General features: G+C 32.4%; 1 protein-coding gene across 5 annotated transcripts in view; it reads right to left on the bottom strand.

Moving 5' to 3' along the window:
* The window catches only part of LOC125072310 (protein kinase C and casein kinase II substrate protein 3), a 93,840-nt gene that overhangs the window by 30,052 nt on the left and 39,649 nt on the right, over window positions 1-24,139 (bottom strand). The window contains exons 1-3 of one of the 5 annotated variants that reach the window (XM_047682893.1): window positions 23,508-23,732; window positions 20,159-20,403; window positions 13,670-13,818 (exon numbers count right to left, since the gene is read on the bottom strand). In XM_047682893.1, coding sequence (XP_047538849.1) covers window positions 13,670-13,818; window positions 20,159-20,403; window positions 23,508-23,581 — 468 coding nt within the window. In that variant the 5' untranslated portion in view covers window positions 23,582-23,732. Of the gene's footprint in view, window positions 1-13,669; window positions 13,819-20,158; window positions 20,404-23,507; window positions 23,733-24,139 lie in introns of those variants that run through there. The other 4 variants (XM_047682890.1, XM_047682888.1, XM_047682889.1 and 1 more) reach the window with 4 other exon arrangements.

The raw sequence follows: 24,139 nt of genomic DNA, 5'->3' as shown, positions 1-24,139 counted from the left end.
GTAGGTGCGTATTAATGGGATTAACCTATGAATTAGTTATTAGGTGTTTTGAATTTAACTCATTTATAATATCAGATAGTTTTAATTGAGCTATTGTTTAATGCTTTTTCAGCAGTAATACTATACGTATTGTTTTCTTATCAATATAATTTAGATAGATAATCAATATAGATTTTAATTATTGATATAATTTTACACGTTAAGTCCTTTTTGGAATGTATTTATAATAAAAAACTAAATCTTGCATACCTACGTACATCGAGTCACGTTCAATAAATGTTGGAAGATATTTGTCAAATTAAAAAAAAAAACAGACTTCTTAAACAAATCACGATAAAATGTGAAATAACTCAATTACGTTTTGTATTTAATAATCTGTTTTAAGTTTGAAAATAGAATCACGTATTAACGCATACATATAAAACCTTTTTTGTCCTAAAATGAATATGTCATAAATTGTCATTTATGATTATATTAAATATAAAAGATAAAGTATAGAAACCACATACAAATGTTGTAAAAATGACAATGTGTTTGTTAATAGTGAAGCGTTATGTTACTTTCCGTTCAATGAAACACCATACTGACATCCTCTACACGAGCGTACCTACTAGTTATTAATCTTCTGCATCCGTCCTTTCATGACAAATTGCAGTTTAATTCATTTAACACGGTATTACTAAGGTATTTTTTATTTCTTTCAGGATTTTTTTATTACAAAAAAAGCAAGCAGAACAATTATATTCTCTTATATTTCAAGGAATATGTACTTTCCCTATTCGAAATCGTGATAAAATCGTCTGTCTATCAGTTTTGTAATCAGTTAATCAATGATAATAATATTTATATCAGTGCGCAGAAATATTCGCTGATATGGGGATTGGCATATCCTACTACTGACATTAGATAAGATATTGTGTAAAACATACATATTACGTAGAATTACGTTAATATATTATTTCATTCGAATATTTTTTATGTATAAAATTATTATTTTATATGATTTATTTTTAGTAGCTATGTAACCTTCCTTAATTAATTTTATTTATTTAAGTATGTTCGGCTGAATAAATGAAAGCTGGTGATAATTGTGTTTAGGGGTCATCTATAACATATTTACACATTTTGAACAGGCGTGATGTAGGCGTGTATGCGTGCGTGCGACAGGCACTCATGGATTTAATATCATTTTCTTTATTTAGTTCAATCAAAATTTAATTACAGCTTCGTGAGTGAGAAATTGACACAGATTTTAAACTTTGCTTATTTTTTCTTATATAATATATAATCGTCATGGTTTTCGCGAGGATTCCAAGGTTCTGGTTCTGGGTTCAAACCCCGGGTCGAATTTTACTGTCGAATAATTCTCAGTAACAGCCCGGATTTTGGCAGTTGGAAGTGTGTACACTCCTGTGCCTTGACAAGCACGTAAAAAAGCTGTTGATTCTGCGTCTGAACTCTTTCCGATCGTATCGGATTTGAAGTCCCACCAGACTATTAGAGAGCAATTGTGTGTGTGTACGCACACACTTCTGCCCTATAATATTTCCTGCATTGTTGGCTGATCTCCCTTGACTTTGTCTGCCGTGACCGAAATAGAACGTGTATATTAAAGGACAAATACATATATAAAGAAAACATTCTTTTATCTTTGGGCTAGGAACCTTCTCGGACTTACGCAGAACAACAACACGAAACTTTCATTAGAATCAGATGACTGATTTAGGAGCGCATAGAGGACAAACATGCAATCGTTTTTATTTATATAGATATACATTATATAGAGGTAGCAGTTTATTACGCGGATGCTCAGGTGGCAAGTGGAGAGTCGGGGAACATAAGAGGGAAGGGGAGAAGTACCACTTAACGTCACGGATAAGGTAGGTGAGGGTCAGACAAAGTATGACGTAATAAAGTCTATTAAATAACTTTGATGTTGCTCAAAAGTATTGCTTTAATTAATACATATTTTTGTTATTACGCGTGTTATATATAATAAATAATTTACTTGTATAGATAATAAAATTATTATTTGATCCCGATTCCGTTTTACGAGACGAACAAACTTTCTCATCAAGGTTGCTCTTTAGATTTAATTTTAAACAAATATTAATTGTATATAAATTTTTTTTTAATTTTTTATTATTAATATGTTTCTTCACCGTTTCAGCCGTTAAGTCACAATTGCAAGTTTATCATGGGGAACGACATACTGTATAAAAAATGTTGAAAACAACCTAACTTGTTGGATATAGTAAGTAGGTACAATTAATCGTAAAACAGCGAAATAAACTGGAGCCATTTGAAGTACTAATTGGTATCTTGTAACACTAATTGTACAGTACAGAGAGAAAGCAAGAGCGCAGGACAGGAGTCAGCTAATTGTTAACTGGATAACTTTATTGTACAAAATTAATTACATGAAAAGTTGTCTTCGGGATTCGGTGACATAGAGATGAACGAAACACGTGACTCTCAAACGAAGATAGCTGGTTCAAAACCAATGAGCATTACTGAGTCTTCAGCGTTTCCGTTAATAATAATAAATTATTATCAATCTCGTGCTCGACGTCAGGGATCATCGTGAGGAAACCTACACACAGGGTTGGATGTAATTCTATCTTGTGTATACATGTGTATAATGAGGTTTAAGTATCAGCACACAAACGTGTGCTGATACTTAATCACGTCATATTTTAATTCACCTACTTGCCGAATGGTGTTTTGTAGGATTTCCGTGTGTGTGTTGTGTTATTTACTAAATTTACTTACTATTTGTTTTGTTTAAGTTTCCTTCTTATTCTGATTGTATCATTTTACATTTATTTTTCATATAAATATTAAAATAAAAATAAAAAACCGTAACATCGCATTATAAATGTACAATATTAGCAATTTCGGCTTAATATTTTCAAAATACACTCACAAAAAATTAGAAATATATAACAGGAAAAAGAATAAGGAATATATGAAATAAATGTTCCAAAATTTTCCTTTCAGCGTTGAAGCAAACAACGCTTACTAATGCTATTAAATTTATTTGATGACTTTAAAATGTGTGTCTATTATTTATATAAAATTAATGATCTTGAATGTTAACGATCTCTATGAAGCCTTATCATTTCTAAATATTGGGCTAGCCGACGTCGAGTGTTAGCGCTTCATTAGCTCTGTTTACAGAGACCATGATCTTCGCGCACGGTTTCCGCATATTTCTCCTCCTTTATCATCGTATTACGCATGCTCGTTGATATCAGAGCTTTTGAATATCTATTAGTCTATGGTAAACGAAACTACGTGAAGATTTACCGCGGCTCTTCTTGCTATGGGCGTAAACATTCTGAAAATAATTTAACGCAATGAAAGTAAAAATAGTTTCAAGCTCAACTGTTTATATTGGAGAGCAGAGTTTCTTAAAACTGAGAACGATACTTTAAAAAAAATCTTTCTTAATTTTCTATACAATTATGTATTGTGATCACATATTAATCGATTTATAGAGATAGCAAGGGTACTTAACAATAATTAGTACCAGACCAATCACATTATAAACGTGTACCGCTCCATGTGACTCCATTCGCGTCAAGCTTATTTATCCCGTAATGTATATGCCTATGTCCTTATCTAGGTCCGAGTCAACCTCTATATTAAATTTCACTGCGATCGGTTCAGTGGTGTTGTCGTGATGAGGCAAGAGACAGGGTTACTTTCGAAATTATAATATTAGTCTGATATAAACCAAGTCCGCAAGTTTACTCGTACAAATGGCACGACAATGTTTGATGATAAATTGCTTTCGGAACAATGTGTCCCTGAATGAAGAAATTCCTCATCAGTAAATGACAAACGCCAATAGTATCCCTTACGTAATACGTGCCGGCATACTGCAGATAAACTTGTTATCGCTGTAACAAACGTTGCCAGAGTTGGGGGCCCGTTAACACAAAGGTCAGCAACGAGGTCGAGGTGTTTCCACACTTAGTCGAAATTGGCACACGACCAGCACGTGACAGGTATTGGCTTAATAATATTAAACTTTTGATTTTTCTGGAAAGTACTAAATTTTTAAAAACAAGATTGTATTATTATGTACCCAGGGACTCCGGACATTATGTCGCCTTATAAGTCACTAGACTAACGAGACAATTTCATCTGTAAAATATCATATTTACCTGCTCATCGTAAAAAAGGACATCAACTTTTATCTTCGACTATTGGATTCAATCAAAAATATTTTATTTTATCATATCCTTTTACTCAATTTTTATATGTATAAATTCATAAGTGACAATAATGTTATAGTTAATATATTATATATTTAATAAATAATAGCATTCTATAGACTTCATCGTTCATCATCATCGGTATCATTTAATAAAGTCATTATTTCTACTATCATGTAATATATTGCGTTTGTTTTATGTTGCACAAAAAGCACCCATAATGAGTACAATACCGTAATTTGAACGTAACCTTTACTTAATAATTTTATGACTTTAATAATTTCAAATATCGAAATTAGTCTACGTCTAATAACATTTCGATGATTAAAAAAAGAAACATAATACAAAGTACGAATACATAAAATACCAAAACGGTATAAATGCATCTTGCGCGAGATACCGAAAACATTGAAATAAAACTGATGAAGCCATAAAAGAGTATCGTAAAACTCGAGGTTTGTATGACGATGTCCGACTTGAAGAGAACATTTTTACAGCATGTTTTTAAAGTACTACATTTTTATCTCACATAAATGAAAACAACGGTACAATTGCAATATAAAAAAAAAAAGTATTTATAAAAAGTAAAGATTTTCTAATTCTATTAAATATTTTTTTAATAAAATGTTCACACTTCTATTCATAATGGTTAATCGAAGCCGGTAATAGTGGAATAAAAACGAGCGAATGAAATGAGTAGGTACTTTTGAAATTCCATAATACCTGTCAAAGTGTCAGTTGCAGTTTACAAATGAAAGAAACAATATAGCCATTCTGTTACTGAAGTACACACAAAGACAATATTATATAAAAAACTTATATTTATAGGATTGCCATTTTATTGGTCTATGAGAGTGTATTCGTATACACAACTTTGCATTACTCCTGAGCATCGAGCTCGGACATACACATAGTGGATTCGTTAATTTAAAAAAGATAAACTCGTAGTTACTACATATGTATGTTAATTACAATATACATACGCAATATTGTATATATATGCACACCTGACTTTAAACAGTCACCATCTGTAAAGAAGCTCAACAAACGCAGAGACAAAACATTATAAATCACTCCATAAACGACTTTTAATGGAAGCATTTGACACATTCGTCAGTCAAGATATGTGAATGAAAAAAAAAATGGAATAATTTTTCAGTACTGTTATTGGCACTGGCAACATTCCAGAGACAGATAAGAGTTTTTATTCTATGTCATTATCGCAGCATGGTTTATTTTCGTAGGCTGACACAATTATACGTGCTAATATAGTTACATCATTCATGCGCTATCTGGTAATAATCGGTGATGGTATCGTAAATAATAACGGATTAGGGAAACAGAGATAAAGATACCATTTAATATTGACTTTCGGAATAAGGTGTAGGTTCATATTTATTTGACTTGTGTAACAGTGAAAACTTAATTATATGTAGAAATATAATAAAATATCTAAAAATAAAATAAATTAAAAATATATACATTCACGATATGATTGTAAAAAGGAAGAGGTAACGATCCAAAGTTGGTGTAATGTTTCTTCAACGCTTAAAAAAGAAATACTATGACAAAAACTGCTGTCGAAAAAAAAATTTTAAATCGTGTAGAAAAACATAAACAGCGATATTGGAATAATAATATTTGAATACCCTAGTAGATGGTAAAACCAGCACTAGAATTGAGTGAACATTTTCAGATCACCGATTCGTTGGTTTCTAGATCTGCAAAATTCATTTCCAAGATTTCACTCCAACATATTTACAAAAGATAAATAAATTCACTCCTTAAATTCGTTCTGAGAATTGATTGAATTAGACGTCTCGACTCGACTCGTCTGCTCCGTTGACATCACTAAAAGCTACGTTTGCGTTAAAAAGATCAAAATCGCAACTCACCGCAGAACACGATTTGGAAAGTGCGAAATTGAATGAAACGAATTATAAATATAAATGAATTATAAAATTTATCGACTGAGATATGTATATAAGTTCGAACAGATTAGGACTGCTGGTATACTGTGACAAATTTAAATATTCTAAAAGTGAGAGATTATTATTATTTTCCACACAATAACATCATTGTGTCGGTCGTCCAGACAAAGAGGAGTCGCTCCTAAATATAAAACTGGACCAAATTTGTATTCGCTATGCGAGGTATATAAAATACGTACGACGTCTACGTGGTCAAAGCGAGCTATTGTTTCGGACAAATTCGTCTACGATGCAAGATAACTTTTATTGTTTGTTTTTATATAAAACGGTGTATTGTTTATTAAAATGGTAGCAATTTTTAACGATTAAACTGATCAATTGTGTTGTTTTACCGAATTTAGAACAAATTTTTATTTGGGTTTGTTCAAAGAAATGCTATTGATTTAAGTTATAAAATTAAATTGTTTTGATTTAAAAAACAAAAAAACAATCATACACTATTATGCATAACCCGGTTCTTTTCTTCTATTGCAAAGGGCAAGCATGTTTTCGGTCTCTGCTTCAGAGGCGAAACAAATTAGTGGGTCAGACGCGGACGCCAAGAAGAAAGAAAACCTCCATTCTCAGGGCATGAGTCAGACTCTAAATATAATCTTTTGTTCACGTTTCATCCTCGAGCGAGATTCTTCTTCCTTTAGAAGTAGGAGTTTACTCTCCCATTTGGATGTCGAAGGTGCGCGAAAAATTAATAGATACCTACATATGTGTGTAGGAGATCTGTCTGTTGTTGAGTCTGGATACCGATAGTGCGAATGTTGGTGGGGCGTATAAAATGCGAGTTAATCAGGTGCACGGCTCAGGGCTGTCATGGTGAAGGTAGATAGATGGAATACTCTTTATTATTTAAAACCTTATTCTATCATTTCTATCAGGAGAAGGCTACTTGTACCTATATATATTATTTGCATGTCAGTAGCCAACTAATATTTTTTCTAAAAATACATTTTATTTTTTGTAAAAAAAACAATAAAATTGTTAATAAGAATAACTCAGTTTACTTAAATATGTAATAAGTCATTAAAATAATAAATATGTAATAAAAATTTCACAACAGATAGAGTCGCATACATTTTTTATCACATCTTCAACGAGGCCGCTTCGACGATAACGAAAGAATTTTCTGTTTTATCTCGAAGGATTGCAATTGACATCAATATACCAAAAAAAAAAGATAAACGAATTCATTCAATTTATGAGAAGCAAATGTAATGATTGTATATAAATTACATTTAATAAATTGTACTCTTATTAGTATATTTTAGAGTAATTGACTCTATACTTAGGCCTGCCTGTAAATTTTTCGCTATTGAAATAAGAAATCTCCTAGTATTACTATATAGGAAACCACAAAAGCAGGTGAATTTGCTCGCAAAATTCGGTTAAGATTCACGTGTTCATGTGGGCCTTCTCGGTTCGTATGGCTAGATTCCTACCAGTTGTAAATGAATAAAAGTGTCGAGTCAAAACTAGGATAACATTTTCATTTTGTTTATATAGATGGCAAAAATACTTCGTAAACACTGATATTTCATCACCAACTAATTCCTGTTACTCATAAATTTAAATCTAGTATAAAGATAAACTCCTCTTTATCTCATGTTATGTAAATTTACTCGAAAGATAATAACATTTTTAACGATCGAAAACAATAAAAGATTCAACACAGCATGTGCCTTAGAGAAGCGATCACGATTCCTCCGAAAGTTACATCAGAGCGATGCGCTCATTTTCATCCCGGAGAATGAGAAATTTCGTATGCAAGTTATAACCTGGGTTAGTTATAAGCGGAGACATGTGACTCATGGATGATTGCCAGAACACATACTATAACTATCGGTACTCTCTACGTGAAACGCCACGGTTTATGCATACTACCGTGATGCATAAACAGGCTGACCTGCCTCTGACTACCGATGCCTTGGAATGTCTTAGACTAGCGAAAATCAGGCTCGATAGCTTCTCTTTGGCATAAACTTTTTTTACCCCTTAGTATTGCTTCTACCAAGAAGAGCTGTAGCTTTACAAACTATCCATCGCGATCACTTTCGCTTCGCTTGGTCGAACAAGTGTATGCGATCGTTAAACGCGTTAATTTTAAGATCTTCTCCCATAAATCTTGAGCGGTTGTAGTCGAGATTACTAGTAAAAATTTACATTCGATCTGACCTAAAAATTCTCTATTCATCTGAATATAATACTAAGATAATCTTATTTTATTTTATGTTCATTGAATATAATATGTTATTTTGGTTACAAAATGTTTTGTTTGCCTATTTTAAAACTACGCAAGGATGATTAACACTAAGTACTGACATGAAAAAGATTTACGATTTGAGACATTTATTTCTCAATAAGTTATCATTAAACTAAATATGTGAATTACCTAGTAGGTTATATTATCTTATGTTCTTTCGTTAAAAATTAATTAATACGCAATAATGTATATGTAACCGAACCAATATTGAAACCGATAAAATATTATCTTTTTTATAATATAATTTAGTATTAATCAAAATATAAAAGTAGAATCGCTGTATCGAACACAAACGATAAAGAATAATAGAAAATTATCTGTCAATCAAATGTTAATCATTCAAACGAATTCAAAAGACATTTGAACAATATGAGCATTAAGTAAGACGAATGAAATCAATGAGTATATTTACAATAACAAATGTAATGTAATACGACATTCTATAACTCTACAATCGAAATTACAAGTCAATTGCAAAGGTCATTCGATTATTAAGTCGCGTTCACAACCGATCAGAATGGCATGCGACTACATGGAATAATGTTCGTTTCTTAATTAATAAGTAGGAATTATCACAGACGACCAATAGAATTTATACTAAAGTTATAAATGCGAAAGTAAATCTTTCTGTTTGTCTGTTGTTCTTTCTCGGCCAAACTACTGAACCGAATTTGATGAAATTTGTAATGAAGCAACGTCAAAGGTGGACATAGTCTTTTTATGCTCAACAACTAACCGCCAACCCTTATAGCAGCGAGCCACAACTAGTTTTACATAAAGGATAGTTACGTTTATATTTTAAGCGTGTGAACTCGGAGATGTTGTTGTATATATATAATGTATTTAATTATTTGTTAATATGTCATTACACATCTAAGAAATTTTCAAATGATTCGTAGAAATATTTTACGGACAATTATAAAAAATACTATTGCAGATAGACAATAAAAATAAATATAAATGGTTACAATGATAGTGTACGGGATGTATTTCCATAAATAAATGTGATGCTTCAAATTGCATAAATATTGACATTGATTAATAACTTCTTTAGTAAGTAATAAGGCAGTGGCAAAAGTCTTCACGTATAAAGCCTAGTAGTATTTAAAAATCGATTTATAGATCCTCAATTCGATTTTCCTTGCATATTGATTATTCACAAAGTTTAACGTTTGCATAACATTAATAAAATAGCGATGATTTCATTGTTGACCATCAAGCCGACACTTATTCGTCGAGGTATGCACCTACATACCAAACAATGCTAATACGTACGCTTTTAATATTAAACGTTGCATCCTCGACTCCTTAATATTAATTACGTGTAGTTAACAATAAATGTTACATTTAACTATTAAATAAACATGTAGATTGTCACGAGTGGTTCCGTCACGAGAGAATTAGCAACGCCTTTTAGTGAAGTATATGCTAAGAGAGGATAATTTATAAGTAGGTCTCGGAGACAGGATGGAATTAGCTACTAACTGGGCAAAGTAAAATGACAGTTTGTTTCTGCCTTAATACATCACGTTACCACGTCTCTTAGTGGTGTTAAAACATATTATAGGATTTCGTCTAAAATATGCAAATGAGTCTGTTGGAGCTCCACATTATATTTTACCTTACCAGAATATGACTCATGAGACAAGTATTGTGGGTACGGATGTATATGACGTTGTATAGCATACCCGGCCTTGATTACGACACCTTCGTTTAAAATTCGCAATTTCTGCAATCCCTCAAATGTTTCCTTATTCGCATCAAATACTTATCACTCAACGATCGAAACTTCCCAAATTCGAACCGCTAATGTAATTTCAGTTTCGTTTTTATATATATTCATCATATCATATGAAAATCTGTAAATACAAATATACATTCAAAATGTGAGGTATTTCAATTGTATTGTTAATGTAAGACAGTAACAAAATATGCGTTGTCGCCGCGTGGATGCTGCGAGTCGCGTGCTAACGGAACGTTGGAGCTGGCTGTCGGCCATCAGCGATCGTGATGATTGTAACTGATTATTTGTCTCTTTGAGCCGAGATGGCCCAGTGGTTAGAACGCGCGCATCTTAATCAAAAATTGAAGAATTTTCATGTGCTTAATTTGTGTTTATAAATTCATCTCGTGCTCGGTGGTGAAGGAAAACATCGACAGGAAACCTGCATGTGTCTAATTTCAACGAAATTCTCCCACATGTGTATCCACCAACCCGCATGGGAGCAGCGTGGTGGAATATGCTCCGAACCTTCTCCTCGAAGGGAGAGGAGGCCTAAGGCTAGGCACTGGGATATTTACAGGCTGTTACTGTACTGTACTGATTTGTCTCTTAATGTTTATTACCTTTATCTTGTTTTTCAATGTAAAGCTATACTTAATAAAGGTTATAGTGTAGTTTGCGTTTGTTTTTTTAGCAATAATCCATATTTGAATATGGGATACCGTAGTGAATCGTAGCACTGTCTTCCAGTGTCTTAAGTCTATAAATACCGGTTTTAAAGCAACATTCTCTGTCTAAAAACGTCAAGTCTAAACAATATGACCGGTTTAGAGATTCCTGCATCACGTTTATATTTATCAAGGAAACGTCCGTCAGTTCGTATGTTACTCGCTTGAACCTGCCGACAGCAAAGTCGTTCCATACTGGCTAAGGTCATAGTGATAACTAACGAAATGTTTTGATTGACATTTTATATATTCATATATATTTATATATATATTTCAAGTAATATTTCCTATTCTATATGCAAAAAAAAAAACATTTGAATTTGGTATATTAGAATTCACTAGAACTAGACTATTTGGATTGTTCCGTTTTTACGACAAAAAAGGTATTGATAGACTCTTATTGTTTATATGTCAGATATATAAATATATAAAACGGAATATATAATATGTAATAGTCGCAAAAGGCAAATATTTTTTTTCGATAAAGACTTCAAGAGATAGATCTTTCTATACTTATTCATCCTTGCACGCAAGATACATAATATTGCTCAAGGTCGCAACCTACGACGGTAGTCCAACGCGACCTAAGAAAAATGAGGACCTAATTCTTAACGTGCTTAACAAGATCCTTGATTGTAAAACCTTTCAACAACATCATAACTTCGTTATATCATTGAGAATTTCTTTACAGAAATACACAACCGCTTTTGCAGGCACCGATTTTCTCATATAGGCAGGCGGACAGGCGAATGAGCCACCTGATGTTATGTCATCAACACCGCTAATATAGGCGCTGTTAATTTTTTATCCGTCCTTCCTTACATCGAGAGATTGGGATATCGAGGCTATTTGAACCTAGGACCTCTATATCAACAAGATAGTCATTATTATTTATACATAACAATCCAAAATACTGTTTGACGAACAGGTTTTTGTTATTCACATTAAAAGCCCAGAAAATCTAAAACAAGGTATTACATAAAAATCCATACAACACGTTTCAAACATGTTATACTAAAAAGAAACGTCAGTTTAACATACGGAGTTTTCTATTTCGTTTAATATTCAAAGTGCATTTTAATTGTTCACTAGAGAGCTTTAAATCAATGTTTACTTTTACTTTCTCATAACATGTGTATCGCAAACATACTGTTATGCAACCGAATTCGTGGAATGAACGTTAATGGCTTTCGGAACACGTTATACTAGTTAAATAAGTAATTTATATTGAAATAATCGAATGGAATGACCAAGAGATTGATGTTGAATGTATTGAATTGAAGATAGAGGGATAATAACGATGATATATCGCCAGAATGCGGTTTAAAAACAGTTAACGAGTGAGTGTCGAATTCTTGTTACGGCGCAAGCGTCCTCCGCTTTGACCTTTAGGACATTCCAAACACACATTAATTGCGTAAAGCATTAAATATAATGCCTTATAAAACTTCGATATGAATCATCTACTTTTAAGATAATTTACAGTTTTATTTGGAAAGGGTAGAAAGTAGAAATTTTGCGAGACAATAAGACCATGACGAAATTATAAAAAATAAAAATGTTACTACAGTTCTCTAAAGGAGCTATCAATTTTATAAAAATAAAATTAATTACATTAGTAAAAGTTAAATTCTATAATAATTGAATTGAAATCAAAACTTTCCTCTCAAATATTTTGCCTCGTGAGATTTGTTTTTAATGCTAATGTTAGATTAAAAATTTGATTCACTTTAACGATATGATGCAGCTACATAACAAATTAAAAAAAAAATATTTTGAAATATAAGCATACATGAATAATTATTGATTTACTTTGATGATTGAATGCTGACAGATTTTAACTGATAAAATTATCAGGATGAGTGAATATAAAGAGATAGCATGTTGAAATTATAAGATTTTTAATTTTCACTATAAAACATAAAAGAACAATCACAATCAAATAAATATTGCTTAATATTTATTTTCGTAATATCGAGAATCTACATTTATTTTTATAGATAACAATTTAAACGCATAAATAATGAATAATGTTAAATTTTTTATCAATGAATCAACATTACGGCTAACTGTTAAATTCTATTGACGAAATAATACAATGACGTAACTAATTGGAAACATTCAAAATGATAGCGGTTATGCTAATAAAGATTTGTGGTGGAGCGAGCATGTCACTCGTGTGTGTAAGTAGCCATACACGCTACACGCTGAATTAACCGTATAAAGCCATGTTTGCAGAGACCAGGGGTATTTACGTGTTCAAATAGTTTCTTTACGGATTTTAAAAATTAAGTTTTTCAAAGGCCTTTGACTCATTTAAATGCTACAGATACCAGAACGATGTTTATAAATTAAGCAGATACAAGAACATTTAAGTCATACCATCCGGCTACGTCTGTCTGTCTGAACATGACAAACTCAAAAACTATTGAACGAATTTTCATACGATCTTTAAGGGTTGGAGGGATTCAAGAGATATGTGTATGTGTAATTTATTAAGGTTTTGAGTAGATTCGTTAATATCAAAGTTATTGTTATACGCCGTGTAAATCACCATAAATATATGTATTACAATATAAAAACTTTTGATGTAGACCCTTTTTTTACGTGTGCCGGGCGGGCTAGCTAGTTATAAATTTATGAATGTTAAAATAAGAGAATTATGTTGAATTTACGGAAGTGCCGCAAGGAGCACTGGTGGGTCATATTTCTTATATTGGCTATCACGAAAATAGTTATTTGACACTGACCTTATGATAAGTATCCTTTTGCCAATTCTTGATCTGAGCTATAACGTCGTTGACAAGGCGATCGCGCACGCTTAAATGTAGATCGGATAGACGTTCAGCTTCAACCATACCGCCTTTCCATGCTGCTTCCATTGTTCCGTATTCTGGGCCTATGAAAAAAAAATACTTTAACATCGTTACCGTATATTATTATAATACTTTATGTTTCATGTAATTAGAAAGCTTAAGACAAAAAATATTTCATTTGAAACGTTTTTTAATTGTCATGACTGTTCATTTGCCTTGATTTAAGCGTGCCCTTGACCTTAGCACACAACCCTCAGATAGATAAACCAATAATACTTTTAAAAGCTGCTAGAGCTAGGTTGTGGCCTACTATCCTAAATGGATTAAGAATTATCATTAGGTTTTATGCATACCAGTAGCGATTGTTTTTAGATAGGTTAACTTTTTTTTTAAATATAATAATACACATTAGAAATTATGATGTTATTATCATTAAACGAACAATCGCATATAAACGACTAATTACTATAGATTCGCTAGGTTAAATTAATGCACTTGATAATAATCAATAAAAAATGTCTTTATCTTTTTTATTAGTATCATAAATGTTGGTTATATCTATACTAATATTATATAAATACGACAGTAATTCTGTCTGTCGGTCTTCGTTTTCAGGGCTTAACCACTGAACAGAATTTGATGACATTAAAGAAACACGCTTGAACACTTTTTTATACCTCAAATCACAACCTCCAAACGCTAGGGCGAAAACTATAACTCAATATACCTAAACACAGGATACTTAAGATAAGACGATACATACAATTAAGGTCAAAGGCCTCGAATAGCGCCTTGTATGTACAGATCGTTTATTACGGAAACTAGCTAGTACATACATACATACATACATACATAATCACATGGGTTATATTATAGTTGAAAGTGCTTAATTTAGTAGGCGTGCCTATGCCAACTAAATCTCTCTGGCATTAAATCCAACGCTAATCGTTCTAACTTAATTACTCCAACATTTCATCGATAAAACAGTTTCTAAACTGTTTTGAGATTTAAATTTAAGCAATTAAGGTTTAAATTTCTATGTCATTCGGTTAATTTCTATGAATAAATTACGATTTACTGTGAGACGTTGCTCCCAAGTTGCAAATTTATGTAGGTATGGCAAAATATTAATAGTGACTTTCTTTTACTACATAAATTGCAAATTCTTCATTTATTTTCACTGAGTTCGTTAAGAAACAAAATACCACATTATTGAATTAATTACGCTTTATTTTATAAATTCTTGCGGGCGAAACCGAAAAAACCTGATCACGCATTTACGCACATTTGAATAATTAAACAAGAGAATGTGAATCAAGAAAGTGAGATTATTAGTCGTGATTAATAAATACGAAATAACTTTAAATTTCATACTTAAATACCAAAATATAATTACCGCAAATATTATAAGGGCAAACAGTAATTATACATACACTATAGATAACTTAGGAAACAATAATGAAAATCGTTTCATAAAATAGTTGCATGAACAACTTACTCCCTATATTAAAAAGAAAAAATTAAATCAATTTATTGTCGATTCGAACGAGTTTAATATGACCCACTAAATAACTTCCCAGTTACATAACAATTATTCGTCTCGACAATCAGTCGTAAAAACTGGTCTCTGACCAGTTGGTGCTGCAGGTTTCATAACTTTCCCTTCATAATATGCTGACGTAAGGTGCTGTAATAATATGTCGTATGTCATTGCTGCGAAGAAGCGAGTTTTGGTTTTTATAATGACAACAATTCATATTAATAAATTTGCAGGTCCCGAGAATTTGTAGAAAGTTATTGGGTTTGTATGTTAATAATTTTGTGAGTAATCGGAGTTTGGATTAGGAAAGCAATTAATATAACACATCATATAAATAAATCCTTTGGTCCTGAGCATGAACCTGTCGTGACGGATCCATGTCTACGGCTTACGAGGGTGAGGGGATTGAGGGAGCACTTGTGTTATCGCACACTTGAGCACTATACTCGTATCTACGCGTTAACTAATATCTCTTAATAATGAATGAAAGATTGGCAATGTCCGAAATCGGTCAAGTGGACTTAATGATCTTCTACAAATAATCTTAAATAATCTTGCTTAGGTAGTGAGCAGTTGTTAAAGTAAACACTTGTTGTATTAATAAGATAGATCGGTTTACAAAGAAAGAACGAGATCTGACAAAGATATCGCGTAAAGAGATTCTATTACTTCGAAGGATATTTTTTTTACGATGCGATTACTGTACGTAGAGAATATCATATTGAAATACCATAATAAGCTAATTTTAAAAAATGTCTCAGGGAGATATATTTCGGACTATAAACACACGCATATATATATATATAATGCTATATATAAATGTCCCATAGCTGGACTCAGGCCGCGTCCTCTTTTCGAGGAGGAGGATTCGGAGCTTGAAATTAAATCATTTTTAGCAAATATTGTAAAGATAATTATTCCAGTAGACATTTTTACATAGAGTAAAATTATAGTTGTAATAATTTAACGAAATTTCTTACTGCTCATTTAAATACATCAAAGTATGTAAATATGTAAAATTAAATTTAAATAAAACTCGTGATATTATTCATTTGATTCTTAGCTTTAGAGTTATAACAATATAACCAACTTTGACTCAGTTGAGAGTTCAGTACTTTTATTCGGTTTCTAGAAAAATGCTTTGTTGCATTACATTTATTTCTGTTAAAATAAATTGTTAAACTTTCTTCACAGCATGCTGAAATCTTGCAAAGTAAGGATGTAATTTACTTTCAATTCTCTATAATGCATGTAATACAACACGCTTTCGGCACGTCCCCGACCCGATCGGAATCGTATTGAATTCGACGCGTGCGCAGCATTAACGAGTGACCAAACTCCCAAATAACTTTCCATTTCAGTTTTAATGTTTAATTCGTTCCACAATCGTTTATGCAATGGTGAAAATTTGCGAAAGAAAATACATGTCACCGTTGAATTTAAATACTCTCGTATAATTAAAACCGTTGCATAATTCATTGAAAACTTTTTTTTTTTACATTTTTAATGGAATAAAATCTTACCACGTTACGTCACCAAAATACACTAAAAAGCATGTGGTAGATTTTATTTAGTTTTTAACTACTGATTATATTAAAAATAAATATCAGCGACTAATCTTTTCCTAACTTACTACTTATACTTGTAAAATGGAGCTCAGAGCAACATTAACGCATACGCGTGATCTCACTAATCGCTGATGGTCTAACTGCTGATAATCGCATTATCGCGTCCACTAACCGCGATATAATAAGCGTGCTCGAGAAGGAACTGCCTGTTAACGATAAGATTGGATGAGATTTGATGGGAGAGGTTATCTTATAATAGGCAGTTGAGTAGATCTCGCTATGCGTACCTTCAACCCGACTAAGGCTACATAAACGACAGGAAGGTGTGGAGTTAGTATTCGTTGCTTTTAAGCAGGATAAATAATTATTTTATTATTCTTCCCGATAAGATTTACATTACAAACTGATGATACCATTGCATTTAATTTTGTACCGTAACGTGACGATTCAAATACGCTTATAAGCCTAGATTTAAATAATTAGATTTTGATTATAAAATGAAATAACTTAGTTGCAAGATCGGGCTTACTAACAAATGATTAGTCCAATAAAAATCAGTCAGAATCAAGAGATATCGATATTAAATAATTCGTTAAGGGTATTCTAATTAATATGTAACATTTTAGAAAAACAAATATTATTGTTAGTGATGAATCAGTTTACATAACGACAAAAATATACATAAAAAGTTGAAGGCAATCAGAAAACTATCTCATCGGTATTAAAACTATTGACTGACGATCTTTTGTCTTGTATAATATGTTATATTATTCGTGTTGGTCATTCTACGTGTATTATGCTTTTGTATTGGCAAGACTATTCGTACCAGCATCGGAACGCAATAACGACTCGAGCGACATTACTGAGACCATTTCCTTGTAACATAAGCACATATTGAAATTCTTTAACTAATGATTCGAACGAAAATATTTTATTTAAGCAATATTAATAAAATAAGCAAGTCCTATGCATAGTATAAAAATATATATACCTACTAACGACTAAAAAGAATGTTGAATAAATTTTATAAATGTAATCATTTAACTTTGCAAATTGTTCGGTAAAGTGTGGCGTAGTTGAGATAAAACTGTCGGAGTATATTACAACTAAAGTTATCTAAATACAAGAGCTAGCGAGATAACACGAGCTTATCATTAGACACAATTCGAGATTAGTCTAGTCTAGTCTATCAGAACGTAGGGACCTAACCAATAAACGATCACGGCCCATATAATCAACACCATTAAATATTTAAGAGGATCAAATTTATAAAATTATGTGAAGCTAATTAGAAGCATTTAACGTTGAATTTTATCGTAAGATGTTTTCCAGAAAAGTTACTTTATAACAAATGTAAATTATATTTCAACAACGGCAAATACCTAATCACGACGTCTAAAAACAAAAGAGATTCAATTATTCATATAGAAAGTAAAGTTTACATTTGTAAACGAATTACCTTGAAACTCAGAAAAACATTTTATTTCATTTTAATTCGGGGCGTTTAGCAAAAAAAATTACAATAGCTGGTCGTCTTTATTGAAATCCAATTCGACCAGCACCCTGCTTATAATGGCAATGCGGGCACACTGTATTCCGATGTTCTTGCATACCTACTCGAGTTTTCAATTCTTTCGTAATGAAACGTGACATCTGAAAGGCGAGCGAGCCATCGATAAACATGATTATGAATGGATTTCCGTCACTAATAGAGACGTCGGCCATCGTTTTACAAATGTTTTCTTTCATGTTTTATAAATAGTTAATTAGACTGTTTTGTCTCTTCGATTATGGCATACGTTTCATTTCATTCGCTTCTAGCGTCATCCTTTATGTTTTTCGTATAAAGTAAAATTGTTTGTTAAGCAAATTCAAATGAAGAACAATTCGATTTACGATTCGAAACGCATGTCCATCTTTAATGAACCGACCTATACCTCCATGCTATGTTTAGTGACCGCCGGTTATTTAAATGCCAATCTAGATAAAGATGGCTATCGGACTCGCATCATTACCGATACGTGTACCTCTCTCTATCTTGGATTAGTTGCATAAACTTATACAAATTAGCCTTGTGGGCTGTTCACACTATAGCAGTGCAATATGTTAGTTATCATCAAACAATAGCCATCTGAATATAAAGATGGTCAATTAAGAGTGACACTAGTCTGTTCTTTGTTTCGTTCTCATATAATTTATTATTATGTATTATTTTAGACAGTGACGAATGATAGCTTAAGGTTATTTAGCTACTGTAGAAGGCATAAGCGTTGTTATTTTTGAAATATAGTAGGTAGGCAACCTGGCCAATTGTCGGCCTGCTTGTAAGTCACAACCATACATAATTGCCGGTATTGATTAAATAAAAATTAACCTTATTTCTACATGACGACCTCCGTGGTCGAGTAGTGTGTACACCGGTTTTCACGGGTACGCCAATCCGAGGCCCTGGGTTCGATTCCCGGCCGAGTCGATGTAGAAAAACTTGTGCATGTATTGTGCAATTACACTGACTTACTCACCCTTCAAGCTGGAACCCAACAATACTAATAAGTGTTGTTTAGCGGTATAATAAGTAATGAGTACCTACTACCTACCCAGAGAAGTACAAATACACTACACACTACACTACAAAGTAAAATACTACCAAACGAATATGTATTTTAGATTGTTCTGTTTATTTCATATCTGAAGTCAGCTATCTTTGACTTGCAAATGCATTATTATAAATTTACGCCTTAGCTGAAGGTCACCTTAGTGGCAAAGAACGGCGAAGTAAGATTATACTCATTACAATATTGCTTATATAAGGTGCTTGAACATCAGCGTTATTTTCACTAGTAAAACATATATGTACACAATAGAAATCACGCAATCTCTATATTAGTGTAAGAAGAAGCCATAGATTTATGTGATCTGATCTTGACCCATATTTTTTACCTTCACTCTCACCAATAGCGTAAACGTTATATGGAATTCGTTAACGGTAAATAGATACATCGTTTTGTATAAGTAAAGTACAATAGACGATAAAGTAACCGCCAATCAAAGATCCCAATGCTGGGTTAAATTCTCATCGCCTTTCGAGAAGAAGGTTAAGTGTTTGGATACCCATGTGACGGATTTTCATCCGAAACATGCAAGTTTCAGCAATAACGAGATGAATTTTAAACGAAAATTAAGCATATGATATTTCAGTAGTGCTTTTAGAGTTTTCTGTATCTGTTAAGATTATCTGTTTTAACTCGTGGGTCACTCGGCTGTTATATATGCAATATGAATCGATTTACTGCAACGAATTCGGACGATACTTACCTTTCTCGATAAGGTCGTTCCATTTCTTCGCCCATCCTCTCAGACTTTTCGCATAAGTTTTCTCTATGTCCGCTCGCTCCTGCACGAGAGCCTGTAGCTCGCTGCAGAGCCTGTGACCGTCGTCGACGCGGCGTGTCGTCCGCTTGTAATTGCCGGGCTCCCAGAACGAGTCCGATGTGACCGTGAGCAGCGCTTGCTCGTCGCTGTGATGCGACATGGCGGTGCGACACTCACACACCGCCCCTCTGAAACATACATTATTATTTTAATATACATTATTATTACGTGATTAGATTATTTGGAATTTAATTAAAATTGTTTAATATAATTAATCAATTTATAACTCATAATAACAGTTATTAATCTAGTCTCTTGTGTATTACTTGTAAATTTTCTTACACATAATATATAAATATAACTCCTCTGATCACGTGAACAGCTATTGTGAAATTGAGGCGTTTTGCGAATTGCACAGCGATAAACGAAAACAGGTAATGGAAGTGATTTAATACAGACTGTGTAAGACATGACGTAAGTATGTTTCCACTCAAGCGGAGGAAATAATTATAATTATTTTACAATTTGTAAAGGCTTACATATAAGCTACCGGCCTACTGTTATCTACTCAATAGAAAAAAATGCATATTATTGTTACTATTACTCAGGTTCCTATACATATATACTCGCCTTATCCCCGGTTACTAGATTCAAAAAGCGATCCGTTTTTCTTACGGATAGTAAAATGGCCTACGAGTATTTTAAATCGTTCCAATTACAAACGTTTCGTAATAGTCGCAGTATCGCAGTTATGCGAATTCGAAAATTATGAAACGCATATAAAATTCAAAAACGAAAGGTTTTGGACAAAAACGGTTCATTATATATACGGTTACAGAATAATAATTCATTATCGATTAAAATAGATTTTTCTTTGAATGCCATATCACACAATTGATCGGTTGATATCAATAGCACATGTTCTAAGAAAAATACGATAGTGAACCTATTTGTTGGGAAGCACATGTTAACGTATAAGATGAACGACGTAGTTTTATAGCCATGCGACCTTGATCTTTCGATGAATGAACATGCCTTATACGAAGTTACCCGACAATTTGTATAGGTTTTTTCATCGGTTTCCAACTAAAAATGGAGATATCAACGTGTCAAGGTCCAAGGGCGTAGAAAATCTTAGAATAATGTGTCGCAGAAATGGCGTAAGGGTCGAAGTTTTAGTATTGTTCGAAATGTACACGTTTTCTTACAAAATATCGTTAAGAAAAGTGACTTATATTTACTCTATATTACATAAGTCCTTTCTTCATTGTTACTAAAACAATCGTACGTAATATTTATATATTTGAAACTAAATATGTTTAGTTGTATTAAAATTTATAAGCGTATTAATATTTTGTCACATTTTTCTTATCTCTATGTAACAGTCGTGTTGCGTATCTACATATCATCTACACTACATATTTCTATCTAATTAGAGGATCTACTACTTAGGTTATTTTAATGCAACTTTGTGTGTTTAAATCTTGAAAAAGAGTTTCTTGTTTTTCTCGGTAGAATCTACATTCCGAACTGGTGGTAGCTCAACTTAACAAAAGATAATTCAGTATTCTTCCCTGTCCTACTAGACAGATAAAAAAAAATATATCTATTTCAATCTCCAAAAAATGTCCTTATAAAGATTTCTTTAACAACTCCCGAGAAAGAATAAGTTAAAAATAAATGTAGGAACATATTAATAAATTAATCAACTACGTTTTCAGGAACAAGCAGATACTATAACTATTGAAAAAATGGATGCATGAATTATACATATATAGTGTTGCGTTCAGTAATTATGTTTAATCGCATCACGTCTCTCGCTTACGTCACTTACGGATACACATTGCATCACTCGTGTGAATGAATACCCAATACCCATGTAGTGAGATATCGTTGGAATTTTTAAATCACTCGATTGCTTACGCATAAAATTATTACAATATTTTTTATGACTATATAATTTCTATACATCACATATAACTTTGTTCTTTTACAATCATTCGATATAAAATATTGATAAATATGTATTTATAAAACGTGACACAGTTGATAGTAATGAGATATTTCGTATTACAAATGGTCACTTTAAATCAATCGCAAAAAATAAATCTGCCTATGAAACTATAGAATATAATTAACTAGAATTGTCGATTAAATTTAATTAAAATTTGAATCCTAACAAAAGGAAAACAGGTGCAATATTTGTATGTAATTTTTATAATATTAAGTACGTGTAATACTTTAACACGAAATTTCCGTTCAATTAACATATACTATCCGCTGGTTTTTAAAACATTGATTCGACGTTAAAATTAACGAATCGATCAATTAATTGTTGATTAATCAAAATTTATTTTCGAAACACTGACCTGCTTTGCCTATAAATGTTGTTCAAGAACATAAGTAAGGTCGTGATTATTTGATAAGAACTCCAAGCATTTTAAAATGATCAGTTTATAAGACTTGTCGATTGATACAAGTTGTTGATTGCACTGAGAAGGTCGGCAGATGCTTTGTATTGTGTACGTATGTGTTCAAACATAATAAAGTATAAGAGCTGCTAATTAAACCATTCAAGTGAAATAAACATAAGAAAGCAGGAAATAAGCAAGTAAAGGCTTCGATCGAACACGTCGATCTGAACCGTTAATCGCAGGTTCAAATCCGGGTAAGCGACAATGAAGCAAATTTTGTATTTGTATATTTTAACTTTGTTTATGTGATTCATAATAAAACTCCTGTCTCGTACGATATAGGAAAACATTGATAGAAATCTAGCATGTGTCGTATGAAATCTATCACATTTATCTTTGCCGCCCCCATTCATTAAGAGAAACATATTCCTTGAGATATATGGACCCTTTTCACAGTTGTGGCAAATTCACTGTACCCATAGCACATAACATAACAGAAGAAGTCTATAAGATTGTTGTGTTGATTAACCGGTGTTAGGTGTTTAGCTTTTTAATTTTCACTTGGAGGTAGGGCTTTATGTTAACCCGTTTGGGTAGGTACCACTCACTTATCAGATTGTTGTGTTCCGGTTTGAAGAGGGAGTGAGCCAGTGTATCTACAGGCACAAGGGGTATAACATCCTAGTTCCCAAGATTGGTGGCCCATTGGCGATGTAAGTAATGGTTAATATTTCTTACAGCGCAATTGTGTATGGGTGGTGACCACTTACCATCAGGAGACCCCACTTACCTAACATTAAAATCTCATAACATAATAATCACATAACATTAAAATATAGATACCAAAAGCAAGTATGTTTAAAGGCAACGTTGCTTACCCAAAGAAATGCAACATGTGCTGCATTTTGCCCTCGCACTTTCTAGCTCGCCGTCGACTTCTCAACTTAGCCATTATTTAGAAACACGATCACTATTTAATCACTATACGACTTTCTATACAATTAAATAAGGTAAACTTTAAAGAAAAGCTGAAGCCATCATATTCTTAACAAAATACGATCTCAGCGTTACCAAAAATCGTATCACAAATCTGATTAAGACGTAAATAACGAGTGACCGTCATGAGTCATGTGAAGGCAGAAACACCCACAGCCCATACCCAAGTGGTAAACAATGACACATCTACGTACATACATAAGTATAAAAATACTTAATTGTGAGAACAATTAAATTTATATAATATGCAAACGTCAAACGGAAATACAATGAAATAAACAAAAAAAAAACTTAATAGAATTTAATTACAACCACGTACTTAAAGTAGTAAGTAAGTACTTGAATGTGTAGTTACCGAAACGAGAAGTTTAGATTAATTGATTGTATGGAGTTAGTTTAAAATATAATCGCAAGATGTCAACTATGTGATCCACTCATATTGCAATAAAAATAAAAGTTTGTATGAATAAACGATCTCAAGAACTCGATTAAAATATCCTTCGTACATACATAA

This window comes from Vanessa atalanta, chromosome 21, assembly GCF_905147765.1.
Source record: "Vanessa atalanta chromosome 21, ilVanAtal1.2, whole genome shotgun sequence".
NCBI lineage: Eukaryota > Metazoa > Arthropoda > Insecta > Lepidoptera > Nymphalidae > Vanessa > Vanessa atalanta.
Note: the sequence above shows the minus strand (reverse complement) of the source record. Positions and strands in the feature narration are given on the sequence as shown.